At 41.7% G+C, this 13,746-nt stretch overlaps 1 protein-coding gene across 1 annotated transcript in view; it reads right to left on the minus strand.

Annotated features, from left to right (window-relative positions):
* Positions 1 to 13,746, minus strand: part of LOC141993008 (complement factor H-like) — a 58,783-nt gene that overhangs the window by 16,468 nt on the left and 28,569 nt on the right. The window contains exons 11-14 of the mRNA XM_074962349.1: positions 13,381 to 13,563; positions 9,458 to 9,640; positions 2,931 to 3,110; positions 1,929 to 2,138 (exon numbers count right to left, since the gene is read on the minus strand). Of these exons, the coding sequence (XP_074818450.1) occupies positions 1,929 to 2,138; positions 2,931 to 3,110; positions 9,458 to 9,640; positions 13,381 to 13,563 (756 nt within the window). The remainder of the gene's footprint in view (positions 1 to 1,928; positions 2,139 to 2,930; positions 3,111 to 9,457; positions 9,641 to 13,380; positions 13,564 to 13,746) is intronic.

Here is a 13,746-nt window from a genome sequence, read left to right on the forward strand (position 1 = left end):
ACTATACCACATACTCATTTCAATAGTCCTAGGACTGTGTGATTATTATAGACCATGACTGTGGATTGGGCAGCCATTGCTGGAATTTGCACTCACTATTATGTAGACTGGCTTAATACATTTTTTTTTGTAAAGCCCTGGTTGTAACACCTATAAAAGTTGCATTACATAGAGGGAAATGTTACTTCTCCACTGGTATTCCCCATCCCAGGGGCAGCACATGGGGAGGTTCACATTATAGAAAAATTGAAATGTTCAAGAAGAAACCCCAAATTAACTATTGCTTTTCCATAAAAACATATTTACCAACAAAGTCAAAATTACAGGAATGACCCTATAGTAACATTAAAATTCCTGTTTTAACGTATACATAAGAGTTTGACTCACTTCTCAGCATGTGGCCATGTTTTTGAAAATTAAGTATCACTGGAAATTGTCTATTTATTACATATAGAGGAATCCGGGAATTTGTTGTGAGCTTATGCCAGGACTGGTTAGAATGTGATCCTTAACCTGACTTATCTGTCACATGCAAGTGATGAGTGCTATAAGTACAAAATGATGGGTCCCTTTCCCCCTGTGAAATAAACAAAAGGCTCCTTATTGTTCTGTACTGACAAGATATCAATGCATGTGCCTTTTCCAGCTGGAAGTGCTAATTTCTGTGCTATATTGCATCTCACAAAACAACACACATTTTTTAAAAGTGTAAAGAAGCACCTCACCTTGCTCAAATGCAAGCCTTATTCACGAGCCATCTTAGTTCAAGGCATGTCAGTTTTTGCTGCTAAGATGCAGTACAGGTACAGTGCTTACTGCAGCATCCCAATTACATCCCAAAGCAGAAATGCTGGATGTACTAAACTTTTGTGAGCACTTTAGGAATGTACATTGGACAATGACTGAGGGAAATGACCCTACCCATTATCAGAAAGTTAGAAAAATCTGTCTTCTATTGTAGAATCATAGTAATGAAAGATGGAAAATACCCATCATGTAACATATTCTCTCTCTCTCTACTAAAACAAGATTATTCAAATATATATGCTCTGTTTTCTGAATCATTATAAAAACTTAAGTTATAAAAGAATTCTTATTTTTTGGATGGATTGATTCCATCCAATTACAAAATTTCTTCAGTCATAGTTTAGTATATTTTAAAGTAAAATAAAATGTACAGTTTTTTTAGTTATTTTGACTCTGTGAACAAGCGAATTCCCAGGCGATTGCTACCACCTGAACACTGGCTGATGTCTATTGTTTTCTATGGGCATAGCATGATACTGCGCCAAGGAGGGAGAATTTCCAGCTCCTGTGTGGCATACAGGGCAGGTTGGGATTTTTGGGTACAGCTTGTTCTGCTCTGGCTCTTTGGCGTTGTAAACTCAGAACACTCAGTCCGTGAAACGTAACAGTCTGTACGCCAGTAGGAACCAGTCTCTTCCACTACCAGCTCCTGACACCGGTCCTTTGACCCATGAAGATGCCAGGTGTAGAGAAGAACTGACAGTGGAAATAGCTGGCACCAGTGACTGTTTGGAAGCTGTCAGGAAACATTAGCCTGCTGAGACAGATGTGCCTATGGTCTTCATGGGGCCTGCAGGGCAGAGCGCTAGAAGAGGTCTCATTTTCTCAGAGAAGTAAAAAAGAGGGAGCAATCACTGGGACAGAAGATAAGTTTCACGAGGCAGTTTTTAAAAACGAAACTTTTTTTTTTTTAAATAAATCCTTCAGTTAGAAGTTTGTTTCACAACAATCTAAACAAATGTAAGAGTTCCTGTTCACCATCATTTAGCCTCCACTTAAAGCTCACTGGGCCAAATTCTTTGCTGAACCCATTGGAATTACACTAGCAGAGACTTTGGCTCTTTGATTGCTCTACTGAAAAAATATTAATGGAAACGCAACACAGCAGACAGTATAATTACCAATACACGCAGGAGGTGAGGTCCATTTTTCCATATTACAAGTTATCTCTGACGGGCCTCTTAACATGAAGCCCGCATTACAGATGTACTTTAATGTTTCACCATTCGGATAAGTCACTGGTCCCGGTTGCTCCATTCTTAAGCTTTGATTTTCTAGACTTAAAATCTCACCATTTTCTACAGGATATGGTTGCAAACATGATTTTTTTTCTGTTTGAAAGAGAAAAATTAATAAAATTTACATATCAAATGCACATGTAATCCAGAACTGAAAGAACAAAAGGTGAAGCTGAGTGAATGTAAGTTCTAGTCATTGTTCTTATTGCAGGACTCCTTGTATGGGCTCAAATTAAGAAATGCTACAAACAAATCCTCTGGCCAGCCCCATAATAAACATTTGAAGCGGTTACCGTGTAAGTTAAGCACAGTACAGTCAAACAGAAACACAGGGATTGTCATGCTGAACGTGAGCAATGGTCCATCTGGTGCAATATCTTCTCTCTGACTTTGGCCAGAACTAGATAATTCTGAAGAAGCTATAAAACCGCCATGAAGGAAAATTATGCAATAATATGTCCACTGAAAATTTTCCTCTTAACCCCAAGTTAATGAGGATAACAGTGATGAAGTGACTGAATTCCTGCTTCTCTGTACGCTCAAAAAATTTTCCATATACCAAAGCTGGATAATGCTGAAGAGTTTCATTAAAGTGTGATTATTCCATCTTGTTTCTAGCCCCAAATGAGAGCTGAACATACACCTACACACTGAGGGGTGCATTAAGTGAGGGATTTTTAAGAAAGCTCAGTACTGGCTTAACTCTTCTTTCTTTGAAGTCAGTGGGAATTTTACCTTTACTTCAATGGGAGCAGAGTTAGGCCCAGTGTGTATCAGCTCCAACAATATGACAGTTGTTATTACTGAATGTGTTTTTTGTCTGATTCATCCAATTTCAGGAAATCTGTATTAAAAACAAAAACATGAATAAAACATCCTACTGACCAATGCAGTGTGGTGGTGACTGCCACTTCCCATCTTCACACATTATTTCTTTCACTCCATGAAGCTTGAAATTTTCCAGACACGTAAAAGCTATTTTTTCACCAGTCTCATAGCTTCTTTTCTCTGTTATCTTGGAGGCTCCTGGTAACTGAGGGGGAGGTGGGCATTTTCTTTTATTCTCTTCAACAAAAGATAGTTTCAGTCAGATCTCATGGCTCAAAATAGGGTAAATGTGACAGTTCATTGCAAATAAGATCAGTTATTAGATGAAAAACTGAGTGTACCACAGATCTTTAGTAACCATTCTCCACTTTTAATTGCCATCATATTCATATGGTGCTGAATCACAAAGATCTGCTAGCTGATCAGCTCCCTGTCCAGAGTTTTTCAAACATTCTATTTCAATTCTTCTCAAATTGTGGAAAAAATGGCATTTTGGATTTTTTGTTCTGACTTGGGGATGATTTTTTTTTTTAAATGTGAAATTTTCCATGGAACAGAAATGCCAGTTCCCACATAGCTCTAGTGCTTGGTTTGTTGCCTTGGATTTGAGGGGTGTGTATACCCCAAAATATGATCAAGCTAATTGCAACCATTTTGTGTGCATTCCACCACCCTGAAGTAATGAAATAGAATACCACGTAGTTAAGGGTTAATTTGGAGACAGGCTTTTAGAGACAAGGTCAAAACTAGCTACAGTTTCTGCTTATCAGAATGGGAGGCGGGGACAGACAAGTAAAAAACTGAGTGTGAAAACCTTGGTGGCTGGAAAACTTTGAATCTAGACACCTTTGATATTAAAAGTTAGAAAAGTGATGATCCAGTAGAGGTCATTATGACTTATGTGTTTTGTAGAAGTTAGTTATAAAACATTAGCTAATAGAGTGTACTTGGGAGCAGTCCTCTGAAGCCATCTTGAGAGACATTTTTCCTGATACCCTTTCTCCCCAGTGGGTGAGCAACTGGCCACTGCGAACCTGCTGTTAATTATTCAATACTGAATAACTGAATACTATTCAATTATTCAAAACATATTCCAGATGTTAGGTAAGTATCTGGGATGATCTAAACCTATTGCTTATGTTTGTGTGTGCTTAAATCTAATAAACTGTAATTTTAGATAGAGCATGCTTAGTAGCATGAATCTGATCAGACGGAAGTGCTGTGTTCCTGTTGATTTATTCCTTACACCGCCTGGAGTGAAATAGTTAAGTTGTCCCTGTTGGGGGTTCTGAAAACCCCGGGTAACGGGTTCACAAGTGAAATGACGGCCTTCATTCTGATGCTCCCTGCAGTCTGTCTATACTGGACCTAGTGGCCTATAGGAGCTCTAAGTTGGTGGATCTCACCACTGGCACAAGGGGGACTCAAATAGAAAAGAGTTGGCTGATGCCCCTCAGAATCATCCCACACAGCAGTGTACCAATGTATGGGTATGCTGAGGAAGGAAGGGCTGCTCTGACTTACACAGGGATCATTCCAGTCCCTGACAAACCCCAGAAACAAAGAGGTGCAAGGATGGTCCTCATGAAAAACATGGAACTTAATAGGAAATATGATTGCTCTCTTTTGAGCCCCTCAAGTGCCCATTTGAGGGGAATAGAATCTTTAATCAGGACCCTTGTAAGGTCCCAGGTCAGGAAACAACAGGCCTTTGTAAGCTATGGCCTGGTCTACACTACAGAGTTAGGTCGAAGGAAGCCGCCTTAAGTTGACCTGTGAATATATGTGTCTGCGCTACCGAGTCATTTACGTCCACCTAAGTCGCCTCTGATGTCGACTTCTGTAATCCACCTCTGCGAGAGGTGTAGCGCTTAGTTCAATTTTCATGGGCCAACTGCGAGGTAGTAGAGACGCAGCGTTGCATAATTTGACTTAATTGGCCTCCAGGTGGTGTGCCACAATGCTCATCTATGACTGCTCTGGAGATCACGCTCAACTCTGCTGCACTGCAGCCAGGTTCACAGGAAACAGCACCTCCCCTGCTAAAGCCCCGGGAACGTCTGAATTCCCATTTCCTGTTGGATCAGCACCGAGAGTGTGCCAGCTTGAGCACAGCTGATCATGGAGACTACGTGCCCCAAACACACTCCATTCTGGTCTGCACAGGAGGTGGTGGATCTCATCACTGTGTGAGGAGAAGAGTCTGTGCAGGCAGAGCTCCGATCCAGCAGAAGAAATGCTGACATCTATGCAAAGATCACTCACGGAATGCGGGAGAAGGGCTACATGAGGGACACACAGCAGTGCTGTGTGAGAATAAAAGAACTTCACCAGGCATACCAGAAGGCAAGGGAGGCAAACAGTCATTCTGGTGCTGAACCCCACACAAGCCAGTTCTACAACGAGCTGCATGCAGTTCTCGGGGGTGACCCTACCAGCACCCCCACAAGCAACATGGACATCTCACAGGTGTGTGAGTCTAGGGACAACAAGGAGGATTATATGGTGGATGAGGAAGAGGAGGAGGAGGAGGAGGAGAATGAGAGACAGGCGAGCAGTGGATCAATTCTCCCTGAGATCCAGGAAATATTTTTAACCCTGGAGCTCTGTGGGTCGCATGACAGCATGGTGGTCCACCGTGATGCCAGGGAAGGCACCTCTGATGAGTATACATTTAAAAGGAAAGTCCAGTTAAACTTTAGTGGGCACACACGTTCAGTGCTATTGCATGTTTACCGTGAAGAAAAAGCGAGGTGCTGTGGTTCTTTGCTTACAAGAGGCAGCTCCAGCTATGCAGAGGGTGGCCCCTGGAAAAGACTGTTTATGTGGACTGGGATAGCCCGGGAATCCTCCATGGATATCTCTAGGAAACTTTCATGGAGGTACTCTGCAATCCTTTGCAGAAGATTTCTGGGCAGGGCAGTCTTATTTCTTCCACCATGGTAGGACACTTTCCCATGCAACTCCTGAATTAATGCTGGCATCATTGCAGTACACAGCATAAGGACAGACACTTGCAGCATCTCCTTCCTTTCCACCTCTGTTACCCGCAGGAGACTGATATCACATAGGGTTGCCTAGGGGAAACAGGGGAAGTTCTCATTAAAAGTCCATGACTCGCAGGTGGGGGGGGGGGGAAGGGGGCACTACTCACTGGAGCAGCAAACAGCACAGTGAACGGTTATGGATTCTGATTATGTTATGGCTTGCACCTAGTGTAATAAGGGTTTTCTTTTAAAGAAAATGGCCTTGCTAGGGAAACATTTTATTCATGTACAGTGGCTCCTTTATTTTTTCCCCTTTCTGAAAGCTAGAGATGTGTCCTTCGGTGGGTCATCAACACCTGAAAGCAGACTTTCAGTGATTAGAATGGAGGAGAAAGAGAATGTGGAAGGACATGTTTACTGAGATAACGAATGCCTCTGGGACAACTGACGCAGAGCTGAGAGCATGGAGGATTTCAGTGTCCAAAAAGTTAGAAAATGGACATGGAAAGCAGGAAAGCTTCCAATGAGCAAGAGCCTGTGGTGCAGGATGAGATGCTTCGGATTATCAGGGACCAAGCAGACATGTTGAGGCACCTGGTTGAACTGCAGGAACAGAAGCAGGAGGGTTGAGTCCCTCTGCAGACCCTGGTGGACAGCCAGCCAGCATCACCTGGGCCAGAATCACCCTCCCGCAAGCGTTCCATGAGGCGTGGGCAAAAAGTCCATTATCCCTTTCGCTTAACTCAGGGGGGGAGGGTACAAGGAACAGAAGGCGCCCATTCACCCACCTTTGATAGACTGGAATGAGGTGTTATGTTACACAGCTGAAAATGTTTTTCACTTTCCAACTTTACAACCCCTTTTCCCCAAGGTTACCTTTTCTTTCTGCTCTCCTTCTTTACTTATGTTTGTTAAATAAAGTAAATGGATTCGAGAAATAAATGTTCTTTACTGAGTGGAAGCAGCGTGCTTGGGCGGGGGTTTGGCTTTACAGAGACAGTGATACAAGCCAGGTGAAGGTTTGGGAAAGCACAATGCAGACAAGCAGTTCACATTACTGTGACTCATTACTGAAAAGGCTTTTCAAAGCCTCGCTGTACTCTTCTTGGTGCCATGGTGTCTGACTGCTCAAAAATGGCTTCCACGTGACCTGTCTTAACTGCCCATCCCTGCAGAAAATTTCCCCCTATTTTTCCACAGATATTATGGAGCACACAGCAGGCAGCTATAACCATGGAGATGTTCTCCTCCCTATGGTTCAGCCTTGTTAGTAGATTTCTTCGGGGCCCTTTTAAACAACCAAAGGCACATTCAACCACCATTCTGCACTTGCTGAGCCTATAGTTGAATGGTTCCTTACTGCTGTCCAGACGTCCAGTCTATGGCTTCATGAGCCTTGGGGTAGGCTGGGTCCCCCAGGATAACTATAGGAATCTCAATGTCATCAATGTCAATTTTGTGGTCTGGAAAGAAAGTCCCAGATTGCAGCTTTTTGAACAGATCTGAGTTCAAGGAAGCGTGCGTCATGAGCCTTTCCCGACCATCCTGGTTGATATCAGTGAAACTCCCCATGATCCACCAGCACTTGCAACACCATTGAAAAGTATCCCTTTCAGTTTATGTATCCTTTGGAAAGGTGGTCTGGTGCCAAGATATGCGTACCATCTATCACCCTACAACAATTAGGGAACCCCATCGAGGCAAAACCATCCCCTATGTTCTGCACATTTCCCAGACTCACTACCCTTCATAACAGAAGTTGATTAATGGCCCTGCACATTTGGAGCACAGCAGCTCCATTGGTTGATTTACCTACTCCACATTGATTCCCCGCTGACCGGTAACTGTCTAGCATTGCAAGCTTCCAAATAGCGATTGCCACTCACTTCTCCACAGTCAGAGCAGCTCTTATTTTTGTGTTGCTGAACTGCAGGGCAGGGGAGAGCTCTGCACAAAGTTCCTGGCAGGTGGTGTTCCGCATTCGAAAGTTCTGCAGCCGCTGCTCATCATCCCAGACCTGCCAAATGATCCGGTCCGACCAGCCAGTGCTTGTTTCACGGGACCAGTAACAGCGCTCAACATAGTGCAGCTGCTCTGACTGCCAGCAACAACTGTGAGTTGTTTTTTTAATGGCTTGCAGAAGGGCTGCTTGCAGGACATTGCTATGTTCCGCGCGGCGGACGCTACCTTGGCTCTGGAAATACTGCAGGAGAAGGCGCAAGGTGTTTGAGATGCTCACAGCAAGAATGCACAGGTGAGCGGGCTCCATGCTTCTGGGGTTATGGCATGCTTGTGGCAGTTTTAAGGCGCGAAAACCACGTGGTTGTTTGCCGCTGATGTGAGGGAGGAAGTACAGTGCATCATGGGATATTGACGTAATGTTCCCATTCTTCCCTGAGACAATGTTTTGGTCCCATGAGGCATGCACAAACTTCCTGAAACACTGCGGCAAGTTGCACTTTGGGATAGCCACCCACGATGCACTGCTTTGTGCATCGATCCAGGCGCTACTAGTGAGGACGCGCTCCAGAGAGACAATGAGCATGGTGTGGCCAAGCACAATCGACTTCATTAATTCGGGGGCTCGAGCTCGAATTAGATAAAGTCGACTTAGGGCTTGTCTACACCACAAAATTAAGTCACTTGCAGCCCTAGCAGCCTCCAGGATTCTATTTTTGTCCAACATCAGACAAACTGGCAGCATTTCTTAGATTATCCATTTTTCCAGATTTATGCATGGGGATTGTATTGCATGAAGGCTCAAAATGATATTACAAAACACAGAATCCAAACACATCTAGCCCTCACCTGGTTTTCCAGAGTTTCTAGTCTTCCCCCCTCCTCCTCTTATTGAGAGGTTTTTGCATTTGTTGAGGTTTCATTTCCACAGATATTTATTGGCCTTAATCACAGTCTCCATGTACCTCAAATGCGGTTCAACCCTAGTAACTTGAGGATAAAACCACTCACGATACTGAGTCCCTCTTTTCTTCCACAGAGGACACAAATTTTGTAAACCATTGAGTTAAACATGTAGGGCAAAAATCATTTCCTTTGGAGTCCCCTTTCTCTTCTGCTACAGGATTAAGTTAATTAGAGAGAGAGAGAGACTCACTAGCACAAGCTCAGCACACTGGTCTGACATTTTCTTTAGCAGTCTCCCACTGACCCAAAAATTCTACAGTTTGTTTAAAGTTTCTTTCTGAGCACAGCACAAAAGTCAGGTCTACGTAATCTGCATTCACTTATGGCACTGCAGATCAAGAAGACATCATCTCTATGTAGAGAGAGAGAAACTAAACCAACTCTCATTGCAATAAGTACTTTATTCAGACTCTTAATTGTTCTGCAAAAGTAATTCATAGTAAATAGCCAAAAGTCATTTGTTTACGATGTCAAATTCTTTCTGCAATTTAAAAAGTATTTGGTCAGTGTTTTCTTCCTATTAGCATATAAACAGATTTATGGTTTAATTATTAAAATCCGTCCTATTTTTCAAACTAGTGAACTTCGTTTAGATTAATAGTAGCTTTAATGAAATTAGCATTCTTTAGCTGGATTACAAAGCAACAATTTTATATAAATGCAAATACTTACCAATGCATTCTGGCTTGGGTGACCATTTCCCATATTCACAGACTGTTTGTTTAAGTTTCTTGACATCTGAATTACATCTGTACTTTACAACATCTTTGTGATAGAAACTCTTTTGAAAATTGTAAACCGATAAAAATCCGATATTCTCAAGATTCCTTGGAAGTACACATTTGACAGATGGATCTAAATAAAACCCAACACAAAAATTAAAATATGTTATAGATCAAAGAACCTGTCAAGTAAATATGCATTTAAAGAGATTCCATCAACTTGAAGATGTGTCTACATGAAAATTTTGTACCTACTATTGTTACAAGTAATGTCCAAGATTAGTAGCAGAAGGAGATCAAAGGAAAAGCATGTTTTCTCCAGTGTTTATAGTTTGTGTGCTTTTAACAATAGCAGGCAAGATATTTTCTAACAGAAGGTGATTTTTTTAAGTTAACAGTGTCCCTTTAAATGTGTGAAAGAACAACCAAATTTTAATTTGATTTTTTCTTCTGCTATTTTCTTTCTGCTGTTTTTCAAACCCCACCACTGTGTAGAGAAGTGTACCACCATCAGCAGATTATTTCAAACAATCAGTATCCAAGAAAGGAATACGTGTCTTAAAGTTGATGTGCTGAACCAGGCCTTGTGTCTTTAATTAGGAGTTTCTGGGAGTTATAATGAAGGCTTCTCTGATGAAGTGGGTTTTAGCCCACGAAAGCTTATGCTCAAATAAATTTTTTAGTCTAAGGTGCCACAAGTACTCCTCGTTCTTTTTGCTGATACAGACTAACATGGCTACCACTCTGAAACCTGTCAGATAATTGTGCAAGCTAAGCAAACTGACCACTGGGTTGAATACAGGATACAATTTTCCGAAGCTCCTTAGTGACTTACTTACTTTCTTGGTTTTGTAAATATGCAAATCTTATTTTAGTGCAATTACCTGATTTTCATAGTCCATATACTATCTTATAGTAGCCTGTGAAACTGAAAGAAAGAATTAGAAGAAAAGGCCACAAAAGTAGTTCCAGTATGAAAAGACCGGCTTCAGACATACAGGAGGTCAGAGGGTGGGATTAATCTCTCACATCCTGGAAATGTTTGAGGTTATTGGAAAATTCCATAAAGCAAACAAATAAACAAACCCACCGTATAGCCCCTTACATCCTAAAAGTCCCAGGGATGCTACAAAGTTGCCTGTTATTGGAAAGATACATTGAAACAAGGGGTCAAACTGTTTTGAAACTCCAGAACAAATTTAGACCCCAGGACTGTGAAGACTTACTTATGTGCTACATTTACACACTGAGTACCCCTTTGAGTTCAGTAGGACTATTCATGGTGCGTCAAGTTAAACTAATGCCTAAGTCTTTGCAAACTAGGAGCCACAGTAGAGAAAACCCAGCATGAAACCAATACGGGAGCTATGCCAGGTGGAGAACGGTTCTCCAAATAATTAGAAACGGTGCAGGTAGAGCTGCCTAAATTAAGATTGTCCAACTCTTCACAGTAGAACTTTGTTAAACTTAAACTGTTCAGGCTGAAATTTGTTATGCTACGCGTGATGATTCTGTACAACTTATGAATTCTGATTGATATGATGATGTCATTATGAAGTTATTAGTATGAAAAGTGTTAGTAAAATGGTTCTGCCTTTTCTAAGAATGAAGTAAATGAAAAACACATTCTTTTGCCCATGTTAATGAGTTGGTTGTAAGAATGTTTTTAGAAGCTTTAGCTCCTCCATACTGAGGCATGGATCTCAAATTTGGCAAGAGGGGACATCCTGGCATCAGAGATGTGCCTTTTGCTGTTCCTGGGAAATACTGCCTAAATATGGCCAATGTATGAACCTTTGAATAATTTCAGCTCACACGAGCTCAAAAGACAACTGAAATTTTTGAAGATTCTGTCAGCACTGAACATGCTCCATGTCCTTAGAGCTCCTGTGAGTGACCAGACTGTGCACGTGCCATCTCCACAAAGTGAGTGAACACACTGCATTCGGCAGCGATAGGAGCTGAGCAGGACTTTCCATACAATTACTGCTCCAGTTTGCTGTAGTCCTGTTGGGATCCAGAACTGAGAACAGGAAGATTGTCTTCCCTTGCGCTCTTAATGTTAACTTACAGTGCTCAAGTAGTGAGGAGAATAAGGAAGCAGCCTGATTTAGTATGCAGGGGGTGAGAAACGGTGGGTTGGTGGGGTACAGGGAGAGGGGTTTGCAGAGTCAGAGTGTGAGGAAATGCACTTGGGGGTGGGAGACAGTGGTGGAAGGGGGGACAACATCTGGGAGGATGGGAGTAGAGGGAGAGGAAGTGTTTTGGCAAGGTATAGGAACAGATGGTGTTGGATAGGAACAGAAGGGGATGGGGCAGGAGCTGGAGGATGTAGGGGAATATAGGAGCAAAGGGCAGGAGCCAGCAAAAAGGTATAGACAGAGAGGAAGGTGGGAGTATAGAGGAGGAGCAGGAGGGGCCTGATGGATGGGGGTCAGGAGAAGGATAGGAGCAGGGGGTGGGACAGTGGAAGGGTCTATAATCACTAGTATACACTCCTATCCAGAACCTGGAATTAAATCCAGCAGTCCTGAGTTTCTATATTTCTTTGCTCTCAAATATCTGTGAAACTCACTGGGAGAGTGTATGTCTTCTATAGTACCTGATCCACAAAGGAGGACAGCCTCCTTTAACTCAGAAGTCTGTGCAGTGGATCCAAAGAGCCAAACCTTGCCGATGATACAAATTGAATGTCAGAATGGTTCCACATAATGGAATTTCTGTTTTTACAGTTTTCTTGTTATTTAATTTTGAAACGGCATCCAAAAAAAAAATCTTATGTTAGGAAGTGCCAGAATGAAGGTTACCTATTCAATCTTAATTTGGCTCCCTTGTGATTATGCATTAAATTACAGTCTTTGATTACATGATCACATACTTTTTTCATCCCACTTCAGTCCAAAGGACGGTCCTGGTCAGAGGATGAATTAGGGTTGTATAGTAAAAGAGATTGTGGTCTTAGGAACCTTGTTTCAACTCTTCACACTAGAAGGCTGGTAAAGAATGAGGTAGGAAATTTCCTGAAGAGGAGGGATTGTCTCATTGTTCACAAAGTTGAATGCTGGCCAAGAGAATTGGACTGTATCCCTGACTCTGTAAAAGAATTATTATATGGTGCTAGCCAAGTCAATTAAATGTTCACAGTTGACCACAAGACATCTAGGGCCAGATTTGTAGAACTGCTGAGCACTCATGCCTGAAACTGAAGTCAATGGGAGCTGTGCTTTTAACATACAGTGTGCTATAAAACTGCTAGAAGTAGTGTGGAAAGTTAGAGCCTAGGTGTCTCATTTGGTATTAGTGGACGCTTTTGACAATTTTAGCCCTAATGTCTGTATTTCAGTTTCCTACCTGTGAAATGGAAATAATTCCCCATTATCTCACAGGATTGTTGTGAGAACACATGTAGTAATGTTTGTGGAGTGCTCAAATACTATGATGAGAAACACAGAAACATCCAGCAGGAAATTAGTAGTTTTCTATTCAGTGCAGGGTTTGAATGGTGTGCAGTAAATAAGGCCGTGGCCACATAATGAATGTAGAGGATAAAAAGGAATGTTGAATAACTTCTCATTCGCTGAATGAGGCTGGGGTTTTGTGGAAAATATAGTATATTGTTCATCTGATTAAAGACTATAACACAACACATGTCCAGGAAGGCAGAAGTAAAGATACATGGACAACCTTCAGTTGTGTATTTCCTAACTTTTGAGTGCTTGACTTTGCAACCTTGATGTTATTTTAATATAATTGGTTTTGGATACAATATCCACATTATTCATCTATATTTATGAAAATACTATTAAACTCTATACATCTTTAAACATCAATGTAACTTAATTTTATTTAAAGTGTTATCTAACGACAGTTTACCAGCACATGAAGGTAAAGATGTCCATTCTCCACTAAGACATTTTATGATATTTGTCCCAACAATTTCAAGGTTTCCTTCACAGCCATACTCCACTGAATCACCATGAAAATATTGGTTCTGGTTTACATTGATAGCACTCCCTCTGACAATACTGGGGGGTGGGACACACATTTTTTCCTCTTCTGTAGGAGAAAGAACATAAATGATCCATATTATAGTTTTGTCACATTTACAGATATATCATAAAAGAAATTTAATGCAAATATTAAAATCACTATTTTAGGACCTGATCTTGTTCCCATTCTATATTCTTTGATCCAATCATTTTAAATCTCAGGTTGCAGTCATATTTCCTGCCTTCCCTC

This window comes from Natator depressus, chromosome 8, assembly GCF_965152275.1.
Source record: "Natator depressus isolate rNatDep1 chromosome 8, rNatDep2.hap1, whole genome shotgun sequence".
Lineage (NCBI taxonomy): Eukaryota > Metazoa > Chordata > Testudines > Cheloniidae > Natator > Natator depressus.